Below are 21,758 nucleotides of genomic sequence, written 5' to 3'. Positions count from 1 at the left end.
TGCGATGCACCAGCACTTATTTTTCTGCCTCAAGCATTTACTGCGAGCAAAAGACATATGGGAATGATGGAAGAAGAGAAAAGCGAAAAAGCGTCACAAAGGGAGAAAGCAAAAACCTGTAAGAGTGAGCTGAAGGGGGAGGGAGTGGCTGTAAATGGATTAAAGAGGGCCGAGGTGGCTTCAGGATTACACTGCCTCAGTATTCTCTGCTCTCACATTTAATTGCAGCAGCCACGTGTTTCAGAGGAGAGCTTTGGGCACCAACACGTTTTTATTTACAAATTAAGCACTGTCACAGACACCAGAAACTGAGAGAATCAGGGAGTCTCATTCTCTTAGACCGGACACAGAGGAAACCACAGTGTCTCATTCTTACAGACCAGACGGAACAAAGGAGTCTTAGTCTCACAGACATCAGAAACAGAGGGAACCAGGGAGTCTTATTCTTACACAGACCGGACACAGAGGGATCCAGTGTTTCATTGTTACAGACCATACACAGGCGGAACCAAGGAGTCTTATTCTCAGATTCCAGAAACAGAGGGAACCAGGGAGTCTCACTCTCACAGACCAGACACAGAGGGAACAACAGTGTCTCATTCTTGCACACCAGACATACAGAGAACTGTAGAGTCTCATTATCGCAGACCAGTGCTGAATTTCAGCCGGTGGTATGGTGCGGGGCACCAGCACTTATTTTTCTGCCTCAAGCATTTACTGCGAGCAAAAGACTTATAGGAAAGAAGGAGGATGAGAAAAGCGAAAAAGCGTCACAAAGGGAGAAAGCAAAAACCTGTAAGAGTGAGCTGTAGGGGGAGGGAGTGGCTGTAAATGGATTAAAGAGGCCCGAGGTGGCTTCAGGATTACACTGCCTCAGTATTCTCTGCTCTCACATTTAATTGCAGCAGCCACGTGTTTCAGAGGAGAGCTTTGGGCACCAGCATGTTTTTATTTACAAATTAAGCACAGACACCAGAAACTGAGAGGATTAGGGAGTCTCATTCTCATAGACAGGACACAGTGGAAACCACAGTGTCTCATGCTTACAGACCAGACACAGACGGAACAAAGGAGTCTTATTCTCACAGACACCAGAAACAGAGGGAACCAGGGAGAGCCAGTCCCACAGACTCGACCCACAGGGAACCACAGTGTGTCTCATTCTTACCGATCAGAGACAGATAGAACCAGGGAGTTTCATTATCACAGACCGGACACAGAGGGAACCACAGTGTTTCATTCTTACAAACCAGAAACAGACAGAACCAAGGAGTCTCATACTCAGACAGACTGGACACAAAGGGAACCACAGTGTTTCATTCTTACATAACAGACACACAGAGAACTGTAGACTCTCATTATCACAGACACCAGAAACAGAGAGAATCAGGGAGTCTGATTCTCACAGATGGGACACAGGAAACCACAGTATCTCATTCTTACAGACCAGGCACATAGCAAACTGTAGAGCATCATTCTCATAGACCAGGCACACAGGGAGCCAGGGAGTCTTATTCTCACAGACGGGACACATAGGGGATTGTAGTGTCTCACACACCAGATACACAGGAAACCACAGTGCCTGATTCTCACAGACCAGACACTTTATAAACTGTAGAGTCTCATTCTTACAAAGCAGATACAGAGAGAGCCAGGGAGTCTTATTCTCACAGCCAGATACAGAGAGGGAACTAAAAGTGTCTCATTCTCACAGACCAGACACATAGTGAAATGTAGGGTCTCATTCTTACATAGCACTAGTCTCTGGTGGCGGGTGGGAATTCTTGGTAGTTCCTGGATGAATGGGTCCACCACCTCCTCTCACTGACGAACCTCGTTATGGGTCAGCCAATAAGAGGAGGCGATAGTCTCTTACTCGTGACAGAGTGGGATGGGGTAATTGAGGTTGCTGACCCCCATCCCACTCTATGACGAGACGTCACTTCAGGGCTTAAAACTGAAGCACCCAAGTCTTAACGGTTATCTGTGACCCACCTCCTGAGGAGGAGGACCTTCAAGAACTTTGCCAGGCTGAGGAGGTCACACCAACAGGACAGCAAAATCTTCAGCATGGCAAAGGTTCTCTCAGGCAGTCAGGCACCTGCGCATTTAGAGCACGTATAGCACCTCGCTGCTTGATCCAAACGTGAATTGTGCCTGTCAGCCAGACTTTTTCTCAGCCTGACAGGCACTCTTCATGTTTGCAAAAAGGTGGAGGGACCCCCTTAACAGTGGGGTGCTACTATACAGAGGGAGCCTGTGAGCCGTGTTTTCTCAGACAGTTTAAGATGGAACCAGGGATGCCTCCATCTCATCAGTGCCAGCATCATGGATCAGAATGGGTCAAGGGACGTACTCCCTCCACTGGGGCCTAGCAGTGTCTGGCCAAATGGAAGGACACAAGGAATATCCCTCAGCGCGAGGACCAAATGGAGTAGAGGGACATCAAGTATTAGCAACAGCAAGAGCAGCAAGATCATTGATGAGTGGGTGGGGGGAAGAGAAGGAGGGGGAGAGAGAGAGAGCTAGAGAGGGGGAGAGAGAGAAAGGCTCAACTTATGATACAATGTCAGGAAGTGACAGTCCCACGCACTCTGTACTGCTTAGTGTCAGTAACAGCTAACTTCATGCACTCAGTACTGCTGAGTTTCAGTAGTAACTAACTCCATGCTCTCAGTACTGTTGAGTGTCTGTAGCAATTAACTCTATGCACTCAGTACTACAGTGTCAACAGCAACTAACTCCACGCTCTCAGTACTGTTGAGAGTCTGTAGCAACTAACTCCATGTACACCGTGCTACTGAGTGTCAGTAACAACTAACTCTATTTCCTCAGTACTGCTAAATGTCAGTAACAACTAACTTTTTGCACTCAGTACTGCCTACTCTCAATAGCAACTAACTCCATGTACTTAATTCCGATGGTTGTCAGTAACTTATCACTGCAACAACAATTTGCAGTCTACTAATAGGAGTCATTGTAAGATGTCTGTTCAGATAACCACTTGCCTGATGAATATTATTTAGGCAGGTTGCTAAATGTGAGCCTTTGCAGTTGACTAAGAGTACAGATGTGATGGTCTGCAAAGTAATGCTGACCCCTATTCCTGCGTTCGCATTACAAACGGGGAACCATTTTTTTTTTTAGGCAACCTGTTTCCCTTGGAGGGGCAGGTACTCAATTAAAAAATGCTTCTCATCTGTGAAGACATAGGGAGGGTCATGCAGACCATGTTTTCCTTCGCAACACCCTACCCCCAAGGCCATGCAACATGATTCACAAAAAAGACATTGCCACTTGCCCTTTACAAATTAGATACCTCCCCAACTTTGGGGTTGGTATGTGATCAATGGTTTGCAATCACAGCTGCAGTCACAAGTCTCTCTTAGCTATCATCACACATTGTAATTAGGAAAGGATGATCCTTTCATGCCCCCTCCTATTTGCTATTGGGAATAAGTGACAAAAATCCTTTTGCGACCAGCAAGAGTTTTCGACTATCAAAAGGGGTTTAATAACTAGTAATAAGCCATTTTGTGGTCACAAACCCTGGCTTTTCAAATTCCAGACCATTATGTTGGTGGTTGTCAGTAACTGATAACTCAATATTCTCAGCGCTGCTGACCGTCAGTATGAGACTATGCTCTCAGGTGTACTGTCAGTAACTGCTGACTCGTGCACTTAGATATGCTGGTTGTTAGTAACTGCTAACCTAAAGCTGTCTGTGCAGTTGCTGTCAGTCAGTTCCTATTGACTCAGTGCTCTCAGCTCTGCGATCAGTACCAGCTACCTCAATGCTATCAGTGCTGCTGGGCTGTTAGATGCTAATAATATAACTAACATAGTCCTCGGCTCTCCTGTCAGTAATTACTAACTTAATTTTCACCGAATTCTGCAGTCAATCACTAGCATATAATTTACTTTCCGGCTCACCTGTAAGTATTCATGCATGCTTTGCTCACAGTCTACAAATACTATCTCAAAGCACGTAGGTCAACTGACTATCAATAACTACTCACTCAATGATAACCCACCTGTGCTGTCAGCAACTAGTAACTGATAGCTCTGTCACCTCTCTTGACTGTCAAAAATTACTAACTCGGAGCACTTATTAGTTATCTTGACTAAGCACTACCTCCGTGCCCTCAGAACTCTCCTGATCGTCAGTAAAACAAAGAATATTCTCAGAAAGTACTAACCCAACGATCACCCAGCTCTGTGGTGAATAACTTGTAACTCAGACTTCCCCAGCTCTCCTCACTATAACTGCTAGTTCAAAGCACTTAGTTTTGCTGATTGTCAACACACATCTACTCAATGCTCCTATAACTCTGCTCAATGTCCGTAATATGTAACTAAATGTTATCCAGTTATTGCGCACAGGCAGAAGCTCCTAAACTAGAGTCCTCCTCCCTCTCCTGAGTCCACCCAATCAGCTGACTCATCATACATTCTCCTACTGACAGCATGAAAAGTCATCTCAGAATCAGAGCGGCACTCGCCAAAATGTCAGATTGAGCAGAATGTACTTACCCGTTGTTGTATCGTGGCATGCTTGTGCTCCATCTCCCGCTTTTCCACCGCAGAGTCGATCACCAGCTGATCCAACTTGGAGAAGAAATATAAATGCAAATCATTTAGAAACACAATCAAACTATTGCATCAAAATTCTCAATTGGCCATTCAGGCAGGGAGGGTTAATAGCAGTGTCTTGTAATGTAGTCCCAGAGCTTAGAGTTCTGTATGTGCGGCTAGATGGTATTGTTGACTGACATCAACAACAGAGATAAATGATATTGCTGGGTGCTTCCAGATCTGGAGTTAGGTTGAAGTATTATTAGTCGTAGGCTCTGGCTTCAATAAAAGGGTAATGTGCTGTTGGCCGTGGAGGGGGGTTAATGGTAGGGCTGCGGTCTGGTGACCCTAGAGAGGATTTGATAGTAGGGGTTTATGTTTGTGGCCTTAGGGTGGTTTGATGGTGAGGCAAAGTGCTGGAGACCTTGAAGGAGGTTTCGTGCTAGGGTAGTATGCTAATGGCCTTGAAGGTTGTTTAATGGTTTGGTCGTGTGCTTCTGGCCTTGGAGGGGATTTGGTAACAGGACAGTGTGCCATCTCATTGTGTGTGAACCTGTCCCTTGCTTATGAAGATTAAAATACTTCCACCTATGAACAGTCAAGGTTGCATCTGAAAAAAAGCTGTGGGCTCTGTGATATATTGGGGGTAAAACGAAGCCATATACTCAATAGCACTTCAGCACCACTGATGCAGGTAGGAGCATAAGACTATATAGCCGGTACCATCTTTAGCGCTGACTACTAGAATCGTTGCTACAAGATAGTTATGTGTGGGATGTTACTGTATATGGTGTGAATGGGAGGGTGCTGCACGTGGGCGGATGCAATGTTATATCTGGCAGCCTAAAGTTACATATGGGAGGATACTGGGTTAAGCATAACAGAAAATAGAGTTATGTGGAATACATAGTTAGATATTGGAAGGTACATATCTGCAAGTACATTGCTACATGTCAACGCCTACAGAGTTGCATCTGAGTGGGTGAGTTTTATGTGAGTAATGGGAAGCGGGGGGTCCTGCGCAGGACGGTAGAGGGTTGAGTGTGGCAGGGTGCAGATTTCCAAATCAAAGTTTACTGTTTTGTTGTGGGGGGGCTCTGAGTTAAATGTAGGAGTGTATCGGGTTACACGTTGGCTAGTGGATGATGACATGTGGGCACACGGTTTGGTAATGTAACCAGCATTTGTTATGTGTGTTACTGTGTAGCTTTGAGTGTTTCTTGGACAGTAATATAAGCAAATGACTTAGGGCTGTCTGTGCTGGTGCACAGCTGTTAGTTGGTAAGGTACAAGGTCACAATTGGGGTATTACTTATGGGAGAGTGTAGGATACTCTGTGGTAAGGTACAAGGTCACATGTTCGGTACTGCAGTATTCTTTATGGGGAAGAGTGTGTGGCACAGTATAACTTAGGGGAACATGGAGGGTTATATGTGGTAGGGTGCAAGATCACTTGATGGTTCTTGCAGATTCTGTATCGGAGGGTATTATGGTGTCACGTGTGATACAGTAGTGGGTCATGTGTGGGAGGGTACAGCTTCACTTGGGAGATGGTAGTGAATTATGTGTGGAAGGCTAATGGGTCATATGATAGATGGTAGATAGCTATTTGTGGGATCGTAGAGGGTCACCAGGGAGATGGGAGTGAGTTATGTGTGAGTTGGCACAGGGTCACAAGTCAGACGTCTTGGCTTATGTGTGCAAGTGTACTGGGTTATGTGAAAGGTTGTAACTGGTTATTTTTGGGATGCTACAGGTTCCCCAATGAGATGGTAGATGGTTATGTGTGGGACGGTACAGGATCACCAGTTAGATGGTTATGTGCGGGACGCTGGAGGGTCACCAGTGAGATTGTAGATGGTTATGTGTGTAAGGGCAGAGGGTAACGAGTGGCGGTAGTGGATTATGGGTGGGTACTGGTCGCATGCGAGACAGACAGCAGATGGTTAAATGAGGGGCAGTACACTATAAGGGGTAGATTCATAATGATACTTGTGAGATGCTGCAAGAATTCCTACCTCCGCTGCCAGTTTCTTCATGTAAGGGTCCAGTTCATGGAGCAGGCTGTACCCCTGCTGGAAGAACGTGTACTGGGCATGCATAAAGGACAGCATCTGCAAAACAAGACTTGGGATCAGGGGTGGCCCCATGGAAAGAGATTTATGCCTCTCTATGAACCTCAGATCCCCATTCATACCACGAAGATCGCTGCATCTTTGATAGTGCTCTGCATTGACTGAGCGCTGCTCTGCACATAACATCTCCAGCACTGCACAAGAGGCCATGCACTGCTCAAACACAAGCCACTGCAAAGGATGCTCACAGACACCTACTTCTCAAACACCAATGGCAGCTCTCTGCATAAGTGACAAATCTGTGCTCAGATATCACGGCTCACTGCTAAAACACTAATGAGAGCTCCCCGCTCTGATAGCACTGTCTGGTCCCTGATAGTTTGCTACTTAAACACCAATGACCGGTTACTGCTCAAACACCGTTGGAAGTTCCCTGCTCAGACACTGATGACAGATCACTGCACAAACTCCATTTTTATAGGTCACTGCTCAGACAAAGCTGAGAGGTCATTGCTCAGACATCAGTAACAGGTCACTGCTCAATCACTAATGACAGATCACTGTTCAGACAGAAATAATAGGCCAGTGCTGGAGCACCAATGATAGGTCACTGATCAGGCACCATGGGCAGGTCACCGCTCTGATTATCGCTACAGGTCACTCATAGATCACAGCTCACATGCCAAATGTAAGTAACTTCTCAGAAAACTGCTGCCAGGTCACTGAAATGACAAAGATGGAAGGCCATTGCTAAGACAACAATGATAATTGACTACTCAGACATTAATGGAAGGTCACTGCTCAGTCACTAATGACAGGCCACTGCCAAGACAGCAATGATAGGTCTCTGCTGAGACACCAATGATAAGTCAATGCTCAGACACTACTGGCAGGTCACTGCCCAGATACCAGAAGTAAGTCAATGATCAAAAACTGATAGCTCACTGCAGATAGGTTCCCAAAAGGACACCAAAGGCATCAGAGCCAAGGAAGAACAGCTATAACACTCTTTAGAAGTTCACCAATTGTGGCTCTTACCGCGTCCAAGATTTCAAACTTCTTCTTAGCCTGGAGGACATTGATCTGAAATGAAAGAAGAACATCTCCAATATGGGAACCGCACAAAATACAGATGATAACCCCGCCTGGGAATCAGACATGCATTGGCAGTCACTATTCAGGAAACTGAAGAGTCATGTGGTAAAAACCTGTGGGATTAGTGCTCTGACAGGCATCTCACCCTACCACTACTTCTACTGAACTGACACTAGGAGGATGACTCATAACCTCTTTTTTTTTTTTAAAGGAAAGTGTGCATTTTCTCTAGCCGACTTCTCTTTTTTATAATCGTTTTAATTGCATGGTTTACTATTTATAGAGTCACACGACCTGTAAACAATGAAGTTTGATTTAATGATGACATTCATAATGACTCTGGCAACCAAAGATGGCCCCCTACCCAGTCAGCTTTTATGGCATCATAGTGGCAGGAAAATATAAGGGGGAAAAAAATCAACCCAATCTAGCCAAACTCACCTGCAAGACGTAGTCTAGCGCCAGGTGCCGGAAGCACTTGCGTGTGATGGTGAGGGTACCCGTGGCCTCCTCTACCTCATGCAGCTTGTGGCGCGGTGCCTGGGCATTCTTCACAAGGGCCAACTCCATATCCTCACGCACCTTGTCAAATTGCTTCTTGGTCTCCTTGAACTTTCGCACATCCCTGGAGACAAGAGAGGAAGGAAGAAAGGGCTTAGCACAAACATTAACAAGCAATGTAAGTACTAGAAACATGTACTGGAGAACATGTCCATCTGTTTACCTGAGGTCAACACTGACATCATGGTGAACCCTCGCCTCTGTGTTGAACCCTTTTTCAGATATCATGTTTTCTGATGTTGTTAGTCAGATCAGCTCCAAAATGAAGAGGGTGGCTGTTGCACTTTTTAAGTAACAACTCCACACTTATCTTGCAAATATATGTTTTCAAAAAATTTAGTAGGTGCCCTCAGGCACTAAAGGCAGGACTGGTGGCAATGTTAGAAGAAATCAAGAAGAAATGATGGGTTGTGGTTCTCTTTTGTTGATGGAGCATTGTTACCCAAGGGATAGCTCAGGTGTCTTGCACCTGGCCTATGCAGAGATTGAGAGTTAGCTCAGCTATGTGAAGACTGACATATAATTTATGTCCAAGCAGAGGCATACCTCTTCTGCCTAAAGCAAACTCCTCTGTGCACATGTTATCTGAGTGCACTGTAAGACAAATGTAGAATTTGCTTTAACATATTACTTTGTAGTTCTTCTCCAGGGTGGTGTATATACAAATCAAGTACACCAGTACTCTCCTTTTGTAGACTTTGCATTCCTGTCCCCTGCCTCTTAAAAGTGCTTGTTCCATTGTTACACTACAAACTGATAAGCTTGCTGTCTGCCAGGTGTCGTTTGTACACCATTTAAGTGTGTCCCTTTTGATACCCAGGCCAGGCTAATTGCTATAGTTGATATAGATACCTAGGAACAACCATTATAGAGAATATGGGCACTCCAAACAGAATTGTGGAGAAATTTGTAATAAATGTTACATTTTATAGTGCACATCGACCCTGCAGGATTGAATTACAACATTGATGTTTTAGTGGATTTGACGCTTTATGTTCAAAGCGGAACTTGTGTTTTGTTATCTTTACATAGGTAATCAAGGGTTATGATTTGTGTTTCTGTTTGAGTTACCTCTTTGCTGGACATTGCCAATCAGACACATATTAGATGTGTTCTGCAGACTGAAGGAATACTTGTGCCCTTTGTATGCCAGATCACCATTTGTTTCACAGTTATTTCAAGGCAACCACCTTTTTTGCTAGTTATTTTGGCCGGGCGGCTTCCTGCATGGCTGTAACTCACTCATCTCATATGAGAATAGCTCAATGTGGGTTGCTATTCTACTATTTTATTTTAATTTAGGATAGTACACATTTGTGGTAGAGTAATTAACAGGCAGCAATATTGGCAACTGAGTTGCACTCACTTTTTCAATCACCAGAGGAATGGATGATGCAATAGGATTCAAGTCCTTGACCGGCCAATCACACATTCCGAAATCAGGTGAGTTAAGCCAGTAAGCTCAATATTCTGAAACCTGGTCATTTATGTGGTCTCAAACAAGCAAATGTTGCAATTCCCGATCGACAGAAGAAAAACATACTTTTGGTCAACAGTCAGACGGCAACGTTTATATGAAGATGGAATATAAAATATTTCAGGAGCTCAATGTCATTTCACAGAAGGAATTTTTGGAGCATTGCCAAAAACAGGTTTGGCTTGAAACAATTTTGTGAAAACTGGTTCTGCACTGTTTTGTATTTAAATCAGTAGAAGCTGCTTTTTAGTTGTCAATTCATTTGTTTGCCTTTTAAAGATCTTTGGCAGTAGCCTATTGTACAGTGCCAAATCCATTAAAACAAGTCAGTAGTCTAGAAATATTGTCAAATCCACTAAAACATGTGTGTAGTAATCTTTTTTTGACCAATATGTTTAAAACACACAAGTTATTATTATTGTCTTGCTTTGGCTCTAAGGATAGCTCCGCCCCATTGTTGGAAGTGTTAGACCATTAGACCCCGCCTCCAATGGTTGACCTGTTTGCGCCCTAGTCCCTAGTCTGCCAGTCATGCCACACACGAGCTCCTTGGACCTGTTCGTACTTCCACGGACTGTGATCTCTGGACCCAACAGGGTGTCACTAACTGCGCTCCCAGGCCAAGCTGTTGTGCCACGAGTAGTGCCCCCTTGCCTTTGAAGTCGTGCCACAGGGTGTGCTAAGGTGACAAGCCAGTGGTGCCACAGGCCGTACCCTCCTGGTCCCACCAGAATACAAGGACTGCTGTAGGACACACAGCCCACCACCCCACACCTCCCTAGCCGGGGCACTGCCAACGCCTGTGCAGCGGACACCTCTTAATGCGAGTGAGATCATAAATAACCCAAACGTGATTACTAATGTATAAGAAGGCGCAGAAGGCGCGAGGCTGGGGGAGAAACCCCTCGTGGGTTGGTGCACGCATCCCACGGCACACCGCCAACACATTAGCAGATTGTATCGACTCTGACTGCGGTAACTACCATCGAGAGAGTGAGGGGAAGGAAAGGGAAGTGGCAACATGACAGAGGTCGTGTGATAGCGAAAGACACGGAGAGGAAAAGGCAGCCAACGTGAGGGGGGTCAAAGATGTGGGTTTGGGGGGTGGCTGGGGGAGAAATGGTGAGAGTAAAAAGTGAGAGGGATGGAAAAAACGAGGGCAAGAAAGAGCAAAAAGCAAGAAGGAATAAAAGAGCAACAGCGAGAGGGGAAGGACAGTGAAATAAAGTTACACGAGAATGAATGACAGAAGGAGAAGTGTTAGAGCAAGGCCACAGATTTGATCAAAGAGACATCGGACAGAAAGACGAGAAGGAAATAAACGGAAAGATGGAATCTAGAGCAATCAAAAACACGCGGAGAAAATGAACCAGAGATCAAGAACTAGAGAAACCGAGAGAAATTCATGAAAGTAGTTAGAGAAAAAGGCAGAGAGGGAGAAGGAGATTAAGGAAGAGTGGCGAGAAGGTGAAATAATGAGATTAGAGACATTAAGACAGGCGATTTATACAGCGAAGGGAGTGTCACGGGAGAGGAAGGGGGCGGGGTGAACGAGGAGAAAGAATGACGTAGGGTGACATCATGGGAGGATGAGGTGCCTAGAAAGGGAGCAGAAGACGTCTGGGGGGGGGGGGGGGGGCTAACTAGGCACAGAGAAGGCGGCAGATGGCTAGAGAATGAGAGGGCAGAGGCGGAAATGAGAGACGGCGATGGGCAGAGGGATATGGATGAGAAGAGTGAGATGGAGTTTTGGAGGAGGAGAGCAACAGACAGCTGAGTTAGGCGGAGTAGCTTCTAAGCGGCTCCTGGAGGATTCTCACTCAATTACCCGTTCCCATGGAAACTGCCTCCCGGCGCTGAAGGCATCCCTGTGCCCTACATTCACCAAATCTGTGATCTCATCCTTCCCTGCTCGGGGGAGGGGAAGTGGGGAAGTAGGAGGAGAGAGAGTGGGAGCAACGAAAAGAGAGGAAGCTAAAGACCACTGGAAAAAGAGAACGAGAAAAAAGTGCATGGTCTGAGAGTTTAGAGAAGCGAAAAAGCACGAAGCGAGGGTTGAAGCAAAATATAAAGGGAGAGTAGAACAGAGGAAGAGAAACAAGAGAAGCAGAACGGAGGAAGAGAAACAAGAGGGCAGGAAGAGGAACAATGTATAACAGAGGTGTAGTTACGGTCAGTGAGACAAAAGAGACAGCAAGACAAAGAATAAGTACGTGTAAGAGAAAAATACACGTGTACATGTAACCCCAGGGCAAACCAAAGTCAGAGGGGACTGGGTTAAAGATGTCAGCGGTGTTACTAACGGCTTTAGTATAAAGTCTACAAAGACACGAAATTCACAAATTAAGTTCTACCTTAACTTACAACACCCGTTGTTGTAGTCACATAAGTTTAACTCCAAACCCCTCTCCCCCGCACAGTCAGTACTGGAAACTGGACTATGTGAACGAGGCCCAGAGTATATACAGCGTGTAGCAGTTTACACCAATATATAACTAACTAGCTGGCCAGACAATTGTGCAATTATTTATTTGTGAAGGTACTTGTATTTTGTGAAATGTTTCAGACTGACGTATCACAGGCCACTCCAAATTTGGTTATGAGTTGAATTAGATTTTCCTGTAACAACCATTATAAAGCCCCAGGTCCATTCTTGGTTACATGTCACCCAATAATTCTACAGCGTATTTCTAGTGACAGACAGCGTTATGAAATTATGGGGAATATAGCCTCAAACACTCACGTAGAAACCCCAATAATGTCTACTACACAAAACCAGCAGCACACCATACCAACAGATTTATTACCACACAGCTCCACAACAGCACGGCACTACACAAGATAATACAGCACAGTAACTCAACAAATGTTTATCATAATACACAAGGCATAGATAGCACCAGAGCGCAAACCACCAAATATACCACCACAATACACACAATATAGCAGTGTAACATATTAATTAATTAATGCAACAGAAACAACACAAGTGAACGACACAACAACATAATGAAATGCAAATGGCTGAATACAAAAGACAAAACAAATGACATACCTTCACATGGACGAAACAGTATAACTCAAAAATAAAAAAAGAATCTCAACAGCAATTCATTGCACCAAAACTAAACAACTCAACAAAATACCCATCATCGATTCATCCCTTCCACTCTTTGTCCTGCATGATGTATGCATGTTTTGTTCTATAATACATTACCTTACATACAGGGTAACCATTTGCAACACGGAAAAATGCACATTGTGGGATTTCATATATGAAATATGACTTGCACATTTCATGTACATCATATAGGTCTACCTGGTAAACAATGTATGTCTAAGTACCATAAAGTATGTTTTTACCTATGCACAGATGGCTGTGGACAAAGGCAATGGCTGCACCCAGGACCAATGTTCTCGGTGAGCGTTTGAGTAGTGAGGATGTTTTGCTTCTTTTTTAACCGTAAAATGAAGTTTGCAAACCGACAGCATCTGGAAATGCTCTCGATCTTTTCAAATAATCACTGCCATTTTAAGATGATTGTTATCAATTCACAAATTTCTATGCATCACAATTATTTTAATCAACAGCAACCCAAAATGTATTCTAATGGTCCGCAGACCTCCTTTCAAGGTACACGATCACCTCCACCCCATTTTCTGTTGTTCATCTTATGGCAGGGAATTTCCAACTCTTTTCTGGATTCCCCTAGATCCATTTTGGATTCAGATGAGTTATTATTGTCCCAACAGGGTGCAACAACATTTTATTCTGTGTCACAGAGTTCCCAGCCCAATTTTAGTGATGGTACTAAATCTAGAGAAGTCGAGTGCCTTCAGCGGAATGGCCTCTGGTCTGTAAAACTTCCTAACAGGGAATTATAGTCCATGCCAACAGAATTTATGTTGAAAAAAATCAAGACAGTTTAGGCACAAGGATTATTCAAGGGAAGAGTGCTCCAAACTTCCGTATGCACCAGAGAGAGCCTTATGGGAGTCACGTCTGAAATCCTGTTTCTTCAAATTGCTGCGCGGGTGGCATATTCCCAACATAAACTGCATCAAACAAATTTAAGCAAAGACTTCCACTTGTGGTGTTCTAGTCAAGAAGGAGGAGACAAATGCACATCTTATGGTCCTTTCCAAACCTCTATACATACTGGCAGGGCAGATGGACCTCAATGAAAGAAAGACGTAGCCTGGACATTACACCTAGTGGATCTTCAGAGTGTGGCACACAACTGTGGGAATGATGGGCTGACGACCCACTGGAAGACACGGATTTATCCAGCTCTGATTGTCCTGAAGCTGTGCATGCTTGGGAAATTGAGGTCAAATGCGTTTCCAAGTCTGCAGATTTAACAACATATGGGGGGGCTTAATCTCAGATACCTAACCCCCTAGATAAAGACAATGGTGGCAAGTGCTGTCTCCACTTTCTGTACCTGAAATCTTACCAGCTGCAACCCAATGAGGTGGGTGCGCCTGTGAGAAGGAAACTGAGACACTGAGGACTGAGTGCAATAGGAATTTGACTTTACTTATTTGCAGTTCCCTACAACACTTTTGATTCTATGTTACAGTCTTCCAATGATGTTTTGTTACTTTTGTTACTCAGCTGTTAACATTTTAAATTTATCATACTGTATTTTGAGGTATGGATCACTATTATGTGATTCTACATTGGCATTACAGTAAGACAGCAGGGAATTATTTGGGTTTCTGAACCTTACTTTTGTGCATTTCATATTTCATTTATTTTCTTGCGGAATTGAACTATCCTGCTCTATTTAATGCTATTTGCATTTAAACGGTGATGTATCCATTTCTCAGTTTTTGTCTTTGAAAATAAAAACAATTACTATAAAATGAACTGCCTCTACTGACTCCAGGCACTATTAGTGTGCAATTCATGAGCAGAATATTTTTGGACACCGCTGAACGTACTGTTTTACTCACTGCATTCCCAATGGTCCAGAGACCATGAAAACAGTCCACAAAACATCTGCTGTAATTTCCTTTTTTATTTGGCTTCTAAAGGAAATTTCACCTATCTGGGGTGTCATCTAATCACTCCCAAGTTGGAGGCTGACCCTCATGCACTACATGGGCCCCATAAGTTTACTCTGCGACACAAGATTTAGTAAGAGTTCACAAACCGCCTTAGTCTACGTAATGGTTGTTTGAACAACATTTTAAATTTGCACAGCCAAACACATGTTAGGTTTTAACAGGTTTTTGGACATTTTAGAATACTGAGAAGTCTAACAACATTGGCCTCACCCAATTGGTCACCAAACACTTGCATAAAGCCGGACACACACTCAACTCCACCTTTACCTCCAGCAACAGAATTAAATTCACCCACGCCACAGAACTCACCTGGACTGACCATGGCATCATTCACTTCACCATCTCTGATGCTCAACTCACCACTGCCAAGCACCACAGCCTCCCATCCCCCACAGCAGCTGGGGCAAGGTAACCAACGCTCAGTGGACAGTGGCCCTCAGCACCACACATCTTAAAACTCCAGCAGACCTTGACCAGGCTGTCCAGAACTTTTCCACCTGGATCACCAAATGTGCCAACAGTGTCGCCCCCACTGAAACCAGCAAAAGCCAACAAAACCTCAAAACAGGCAAGCTGGTACACCGCAGAGCTTAGAACCAAAAAGCGAAACTGATACCACCCGGAGAAGCAATGGCGCATCACCAAGAACCCCCGTGATGGAGCCGCTTCCAAAACAGCCATCAGCAACTACCACCGGCACATCAAGGAAGCAAGGAGAACAGCCATCTCCACTCGCATGGGTATATCGGCCAACCGCAAAAGGAACTCCTCAAAATAGTCAAGGAATTCACAAACCCAACAGCCACTGAGGACACCATCCACCCCCTCCCAAGAAATGTGCAACACCCTCTCAAACTACTTCTACAGGAAGATCACCACCATCTACAACTTCAACCCCAGCCCACTACTCTCAGCCTCGACAATCTCAACCAACCAGAGAACACCAGGCAAATGGTCACCACCTGGTCTCCCCTCATTGCCCTGACCCCCACAACCATCATGTCACCCATCCACTCTGGGGCACTCACCGACCCCTGCCCCCACAATATCTTCAACCTCAAAGCCAACCCAATCAGCACAGAACTCACCACCATCCTCAACAGCTCAATCTCCACAGCAACCTTCCCAGACAGATGGAAGCATGCAGAGATCAAACCTCCCCTGAAGAAACCCTCTGCCAGCCCCAGAAATTACTGACTGATCTCCCCTACCCAGCCAAAGTACTTGAGAAAGCCATTAAACAACAGCTCACCAAACTCCTTGGACAAAACCTCACCTACTCAGCACCTCACAATCAGGATTCCGTGTAAATCACAGCACTGAGACCCTCACTGGTTGCTGCCACAGAAGACTTTAGAATTCCCCTCAACAGCGGACAAACTGTAACCCTGATCCTCCTCGACCTTTCTGCTGCGTTCAACACTGAATCCCACCACACCCTTGTCGACCGACATCACAGTATCAGCATACAGCAAAACACCCTCAAATGGATCATCGCTTTCCTAACAGGACGCAGAAGAGCATCTGACTACCCCCCCTTCACCTCCGCATCCAAGGATGTCATACACAACATACCCCAAGCATCATCCCTCAGCCCTAGCCTGTTCAACATGTACATAACCTCCCTCGTAGACCTTGACAGATCCCCCGGATTCAACATAATCTCCTACGCAGACGAGACCCACCTAATCCTCTCACTCACAGAGGACCCCTCCAATGCCAAAACTAACTTATGCAATGCCATGACAAAGGTAGCCAAATGGATGAAAGACAACTGCCTCAAACTCAACTTTAACAAAACAGAAGTACTGATCTTCAGAAAGAGCATCTCTGCATGAGACCACAGCTGGTGGCCGCCAGAACTCGGACCAACACCCACACCGACAGACCACATGCACAACCTTGGCATCATCATCCACAGCCAACTGACCATAAAACAACAAGTCAATGCAGTTACCGCCTCCTTTACCCACACCCTCCACAGAATCTTCAGATGGATCCCAATCAACACCAGAAAGACTGTCACACAGGCCCTTGTTGCCAGTCGCCTCAACTAAGGCAACACGCTCTAAGCCAGAATCTCCATCCAGCTCTTCAGAAGACTCCAGACCATATAGAACACTGCAGCTAGATTCATCCTGGACTTCCCCAAAAGGACCCATTGATTGATCGACTGACAAATTTCTCCGTCTATCAGATCTTTTTTATACATGAAATAACAGTCAACACAACCAAGACATGAGGTACTGTATGAAACCTGAATATATAATAGTATTTATATTATTGTTATTATAAGGATTATAATTTTTGTAATCTTTAAAATTAGCGTAGTTTTATTCTTCTTCTTCTTAATACTACTACACAGGGCCTGATTACGAGTGGGTCGGCGTATTCTGATCCATTTACACACAGATCTAAATTACGAGTTGGAAGGTATTTAAAGTATCCAATAATTATCGGATGCATTAAATACCTCAACCTTCACTAAATTTCAGCAACTAAACCTGCCAAAATTTAACAAGGGAAATGTGTACAGCATTTACCGTAGTTTGTGGATTTTGGTGTGTTAAATATCAAAATCTGCATGCTATTCCCCGGAAGCCCGTAATTGGTGTCATTTATCCCTGCCAATAATCAAGATACTCCCTGGCATTGTTATTTATCATGTGCTATTCATTTCACCTATACTCATAATCAGGGACTAATTTTCCCAGTACAACTACCAGATGGTCTCCCAAGTGAAGCAATTCATTTGCTTGGTTATCTAAAATTGAAAGAGTAGCATTTCAGCCTTTATGTGGCGGTGTTTGGAAGCTGTAGTGACTAATTCAGCATGGGGCGTCTTCGATGATGCTTGTTGGCATGTGAATGGATTGACATCTTCCGAAAGACCTGATTTGGTTAAAGGTTGACATTTTTGAACTGTTGAGGATTACATATTGTCCCTCATGAGAAAATTACCCCAGATTTTTTGCTAAAGAAAACAAGTATTGATGTATGCTTGAAATAGTTCAGCAAGATCAGCTTCAACATTTTCACAGACCACCAAAGGGAAACAACCAGACCTAAAAAAAAACATGTACAGTAATAACCGCCCTCATCCTATCTGTGCTGCTGCCAGAGAGAGACACCATAAACTATCTAGTTATCTAAGACACCTTAATAGCAGCGCAATGGCATGTGTTTGCCTCTGAAAGTTCACCCTTAGGCAGCTGGATAAATAAACAAAATGATTAAAACTGCATGGGAAGGACACAACCTCTGCACACTCAAAACACACACTCCTGGCTCCCAACATGAGGGCGCAGCCAAAACCCCTCTCCTGGCGATACTCACATAACTGTCTGTCAACAGCTGCGCTCTCCAGCCAAACCATAAAGAGACAGGAAGTGAACTCTCGTCAACTCATGTGAAGAATTAGCTCTTTTGCCTAATAGTATAAAATATAATTATAAATTTGTTCTTGCATATGTGTGACATAGCTGGGATTAGCGGTGTCTACCATCTAAATTCTGTTCATTAACATTTATGATTGGTGGTTTGCCTCTTTAACTCCTTTTGCCCTCCTCATTCAATTTAAATTGAGTTCGATCTTTCACTTGATTTGTATCACTTTGGTTTAACTCAGTTTTTCCTTGGCAAATTACGTTTCTTGTTAGCTTGTGTCACTTGTATCTGTTTATTTGGGCACCATTCTCTACTTAAGTAGTTCACCCATAAATCATATAAAGTTCAAGATCCTGTACATAGTGCAAAATTGGGATTAGATTTAAGGGTCTGACTGGAGCTTATGCCATCCTTAAAATCAATGTCGTTATGTAATAACCAATTTTAAATTAGAAAGTAACATTACTTTATCAGTTTTGCTCGTTTGCTTCATATGTAATAAGCTAAGCCGCCCTAACACGGTTCTTGTGTTTTTCATCAGCACCTATGACAGCCTATGAGCGAATTTTTAGCACCAGATAAAAATACTCTATATTTTTGCTCCTATGTTAATTAAGTCCATTGTACACTGCGGTTCTGTGTTCTTTGCTATTTTCGGTGCTGTTTCTTTTGAGTTCCAAGTTAGTAACCTTTTGCCAGATTTGATGAAGGCACAAAACTGTAACAATCATTTGCTCAACACTAACCATGTATATATTATGACTTGCATTATTTCAAATTGTCTTAATACAGGACAAGCCAACTTTGCTGACATTATCCAGCTTTTTCCTTTTGTTTGGTGGATGTTAGTTGGTGTTCAGTAGGGTCAATGTTATCACTCAAGAAGCTTCCTTTTGTCTGGGAGCCAGTTACACTCAATGTTACACTTTCATCTCAGGACACTGTGTAATCTCTCTTTGGGCTTGAAACCACGCCCATGCCATGTCAGTCACTTACATTGGTTCGTGGGCTTGCCTTTTAAAATCTGTTTGCTTTCATTTGTGAAAGGCATGCATACGTCATGCCTTTTCCGGTGTTTAGCCCACCTACACAGCACCAGTAAAGTACCAAAAACATAAGAGGCTCGATGTTTTCAGCCTGGAGTCCGGACTACTTTATCTGTTTATTTTCCACGCAGCGCGACCACACTGCATTTTACATAGCGCGATCGCGCTGCGTTTTTTTTTTGCTTTACAACGCTACTAGCTCTAACTTGCACAAATGCGAGACCCGTTGCATTGAAAATGCTTGTTCTCTATTGCTCCAATTCCTTTGATGCTGGACTGTAAACTAGTTTATTCCTCTGTTTCTACCTTGTCTGTGAGTGCCGCTGTTTATGCCAAGCTTTCATGCCTTGTGGCAGTCACATTTAAACAAAACGTCTATTGAAGAACACAAAAACAAACTGAGATGGCATTATGGTGCACGTTACCCAACAGAGAAACATACACACAAGTCTAACACAAAGGTATTCTATCATGTCATGTAAATGTTCTTAGCGAATGATCTCTTTGTCCTAATGTGTTAAATATGTTATTAGCATCGTGAGTCAGGAGGCATATGTTTTTCTCCTGATGTGGAATACAGATTGGGCAGCCTGTCTTTTTCTTATGTGTTTTTGAGGTGAAAATGTTCTATCGTTTAGGGTGCCCTATAATTTTATTGAATGATCGGTGTATAGAACTGGTGTAAAAGAACAGTTCCACAAGTTAGATTATGTAATCATTTCTACTATATACACATTAAATAAGTCATAATTGAGGATACAAAATAATTCATTTTAAAAATGATATAAAAGATGGGGTAAAGCTACTGAGGATTGCTGAACATACATTGGTCTTAAAGCAGCTTCATCATGTGGTTTAACAACTAAATGCCCGGGTTTTAGTACAGGAGCATCGTTTCAGCTTCCTCTAGAATTTGAACAGGCCTTATTAAAGACAGTAAGATTGGTTTAAATACCATTTAAGAATATTCTATAACTGAGGACTCAGTTGCCATTCCCTCCGGCAAGAAAACGTATCAACAGAGTATTTTGGTTCTTTACAGAAATGGTAAAATTCCCATAACTGTATCTAAAAGGTAATTATGATGTGGCAAATACCTAGACTTGAACGTCGAGGACAAAACTGGAACTTTTTGAGGAACAATATCTTGTTTACATGAATTTAGAGGAAATGTAATCATTTTAAGTGTATAGCACTTTTTTGTAATGATGGCTCCTCCTTTTGTAAAACTGACTGACCACTAAGTCTCCTGCTTCACCAGTTACTGAATAAAAAACACACAGTAACATTGGAGAGGGAGACTTGATATGGTACATTTTCAATGAACTAATGCTATCAATCCTCTTTTTAAAATCATCCCCTCATATGCCATAGTCTCCGAGACAGCCAGAGGCATATATGACAATGTGACCTGTACAAGTCATGTGTTTTTTATTTGTTTCTTTATTTTTTTACCTGAAGTACAACAGCAGAAATGTTGTTTGTTTTCTTTCATTACCTGCTGCTGGAACCTTTCCTAGAAGCACACAGTGCATCAGCTGTAACTTTCAGCATGCAAGTGAGACAGGTATGGGCAAAACTCAGCAGGCTTGGCGATACCTATTATACGGTATGTTATGTTATAAAATTCGAAATAATTACAACTTATAGCACCTGATAAATAACTCCCAAGTGGTATTGTTATTTATCAGGTGCGATACATATCACTGGGCCACTTGTAATGAGGGCCAATGTGTGCTCATTGTTAAAGAAGAGAAAGCTGTCACTCACATAGAAGTTAGCCAGAAGTTGGTTGAAGTGGGCTGACCCATAGCCTCATGCTATACGCTGTAATGCCTGAAGTTGGCTGGCCCATAGCCTCATTCTATACGTTGTAATGCCTGAAGTTGGCTGACCCATAGCCTCATGCTATATGTTGTAATCCCTGAAGTTGGCTGAAGTGGGCTGACCCATAGCCTCATGCTATATACTGTAATGGGCGGAGAAAAATGTGAATGATACTAAGAAACGAATGAATGAAAAGGACTAGCTAAAATAATTATAAATATATAAATATACTTTATCATATTATATATGCATATATGTTCAAATATATGTATTTTAGTAAAATCTAAAGGTCTTTTTTGGCCAACGCCACACCTAAAAAGAAATGTATGATGTGATCGGTGCCAGCAATCTTTCTCATCTGAAAAGTTTAATTGAGAAACAGGTTCCAAATAAATTAATTCAACCACTAGCCACACTACTACTCCCTGCAGCAAAATCCACCAAAAGTAATACAAATAATATGATAGATCAAACATAAAAAAGTTTAGGTGTTCTTTAAATATGAGCACTGTCTTCCATTGTTGAAAAAGTCACGATTCAATTAAATTTGCAAATAGTTTACCTATTTGTAGTAACTTGATCTCTCGCTGCATCCTTGTCATACTTTTGTTTAATTGGCAAATTATTTCGTAATAAATTAGA

The 21,758-nt window shown here is 43.3% G+C and overlaps 1 protein-coding gene across 1 annotated transcript in view; it reads right to left on the bottom strand.

Annotated features, from left to right (window-relative positions):
* ACAP3 (ArfGAP with coiled-coil, ankyrin repeat and PH domains 3) overlaps positions 1-21,758 on the bottom strand; it is a 308,590-nt gene that overhangs the window by 116,085 nt on the left and 170,747 nt on the right. Inside the window, exons 6-9 of the mRNA XM_069241084.1 lie at positions 8,187-8,370; positions 7,689-7,733; positions 6,594-6,689; positions 4,534-4,608 (exon numbers count right to left, since the gene is read on the bottom strand). Coding sequence (XP_069097185.1) covers positions 4,534-4,608; positions 6,594-6,689; positions 7,689-7,733; positions 8,187-8,370 — 400 coding nt within the window. The remainder of the gene's footprint in view (positions 1-4,533; positions 4,609-6,593; positions 6,690-7,688; positions 7,734-8,186; positions 8,371-21,758) is intronic.

This window comes from Pleurodeles waltl, chromosome 6 (assembly GCF_031143425.1).
Source record: "Pleurodeles waltl isolate 20211129_DDA chromosome 6, aPleWal1.hap1.20221129, whole genome shotgun sequence".
Lineage (NCBI taxonomy): Eukaryota > Metazoa > Chordata > Amphibia > Caudata > Salamandridae > Pleurodeles > Pleurodeles waltl.
This window is presented reverse-complemented; position numbering and strand designations above follow the sequence as displayed.